Below are 1,952 nucleotides of genomic sequence, written 5' to 3'. Positions count from 1 at the left end.
ATCCATACTTTAATATCCATACTTTAATATAAACATAGAAGAAAGACCWCTGGCCGTAACAGTTTTTAAAAGTTGGTAATATCAGTTGTCCTTTTGTAACAGATCTAGTTGAATGACGTTATGTTATGTTAATACCATGTAACGCCATTGCAATATCACATGTCGCCTATGTAATATCCTGTTGTTGACATAATAGYATGTATTGTTACATGATACAGGCACCCTTCATGTCATTGTCAGAATGTAATTGTACAAAAAACCCAATATCCCAAAGTGTTTGTAATRTATTTGCCACTCTGATGGATCCTTGTTGCTCTAAATGCCCACAGCCAGTTTAGATGCCCAAAAAATAGAGTTGAGAGTGATGACATCACAAGAAAAAGAGCAAAGAAKATGAGGGTTTATTGCAACTGTGTTTTCCTAGTATTGTGCAGACTTGCTTTATATGACTCAGACTCACATAGTATACATCTGTAGGAAACAGTGAGGAATCTGTGAACTTGTTTTGCCTCCTCCTGTCAAGGCACCTATCCAGCTCCAGTTCACCACTCTTTTTCGCAGCCAAGGCTGTTGATTTGCGTGTGGATGTTGCAGAAACAGCTGCTACAAGTGGTACACATTGGCTAGATTACATAAAAAAGGCTGGTGAATAACAAAATGTCAACAGGCAGCAGCAGTTAGCAGTCAGGAGGCCACCAGCAGCAACAGTGTACACAGTATGCCGGAGGTCGAGCGAAGCTAAGTGGAAACAGGTTGCTTCAGTTTGCAAAAAGCAGCTGACCTGCAGCCTGTCGTAGCTGCCATGTTAATAATAAATGTGGGAATAGTAGGAAAAGTTATAGATTAATTACAGCTGGTAGGAGTAATACCACGTGAAAGTGACACACATGTTTCATCAAACTGGGTTCATAACTAACCATTTTCCCAACTGTTTCCCAAGCTGACTTAAATAAGTCAAGGTTTGTTTTCTTTACAGACCCAATTGATTTCCCCCTGATCACCTTTGTTCTCTGTTTGTTTTCTCCAGTGTGCTGCCTTGGTTGGTGAAGACCAGCCCCTTTGCCCGGACCTCCCCGAACTTGACCTGTCAGAGCTGGATGTCAGTGACCTAGATGCTGACAGCTTCTTGGGTGGCCTTAAATGGTACAGTGACCAATCAGAGATCATTTCCTCTCAGTACGGGAATGAAGCGGCCAATCTTTTTGAGGTAAGTAAAGCTTAGAGATACTGGATGGTTTATAATCTAGCAAGCTGCTGCTGCTATGAAACCCAGTTGCACCCATTGTGGCATCAAGGACAGCAAGGGAGCTGGAATAACAATGACAAAGAAGCACAGTGCCTTATCACACACTTGAATGCAACCCAAACAAATTTTACAACTCGTACTAGTTTACAAATACAATTTTACATTGCCAAAACGAGGAGATAAGATAAAGAACGATAAGCTCAGGAGGACCTTTGTCCTCTCGTTGGCTTGTGGCCGTGACGCTAGACTGCTTTATCAAAACTCCGAGTGTTTATTTCAGCCTAAAGTCGGCACAGATCTGAGAAAACGTGTTCGTAGTAAACTGTAGACATGAAGGCTGTGTTGCAAAATGCTTCTCAAAGGTTGAAGTGTAAAACTTTAATCTTTGCCTACCCTCCCTTCTTTTCCTCCCCCGCCTCCTGTTTCTTTCTTTCCCTCTGGCACTATTTTTCTGTTCTCACCCGGTGGCAAGCGAAGTCCACAGAGGGCGATGATCTGGCCGGGGCCATAAAGCCATCAGTCTTGGGACTGAGTTCCAGTCCCCAGTTCATTATAAGCCTTTATCAGTGCCAGAGATAGACAAGAAAGACTGAGATTGGATGCTTTAGCCTCGCCTCAGGAGGAAAAACCCTGCGTGAGGAGCCTCTGTGTGTGTGTGTGTGTGTGTGTGTGTGTGTGTGTGTGTGTGTGTGTGTGTGTGTGTGTG

The 1,952-nt window shown here is 43.2% G+C and overlaps 1 protein-coding gene across 5 annotated transcripts in view; it reads left to right on the top strand.

Annotated features, from left to right (window-relative positions):
- ppargc1a (peroxisome proliferator-activated receptor gamma, coactivator 1 alpha) overlaps positions 1-1,952 on the top strand; it is a 50,159-nt gene that overhangs the window by 2,381 nt on the left and 45,826 nt on the right. For all 5 annotated transcript variants that reach the window (XM_014004369.1, XM_014004368.1, XM_014004373.1 and 2 more), the window contains exon 2: positions 1,028-1,207. In XM_014004369.1, the coding sequence (XP_013859823.1) occupies positions 1,028-1,207 (180 nt within the window). The remainder of the gene's footprint in view (positions 1-1,027; positions 1,208-1,952) is intronic.

The sequence above is a fragment of the Austrofundulus limnaeus genome, unplaced genomic scaffold (assembly GCF_001266775.1).
Source record: "Austrofundulus limnaeus strain Quisiro unplaced genomic scaffold, Austrofundulus_limnaeus-1.0 Scaffold23, whole genome shotgun sequence".
NCBI classification, from domain to species: Eukaryota; Metazoa; Chordata; class Actinopteri; order Cyprinodontiformes; family Rivulidae; genus Austrofundulus; species Austrofundulus limnaeus.
Note: the sequence above shows the minus strand (reverse complement) of the source record. Positions and strands in the feature narration are given on the sequence as shown.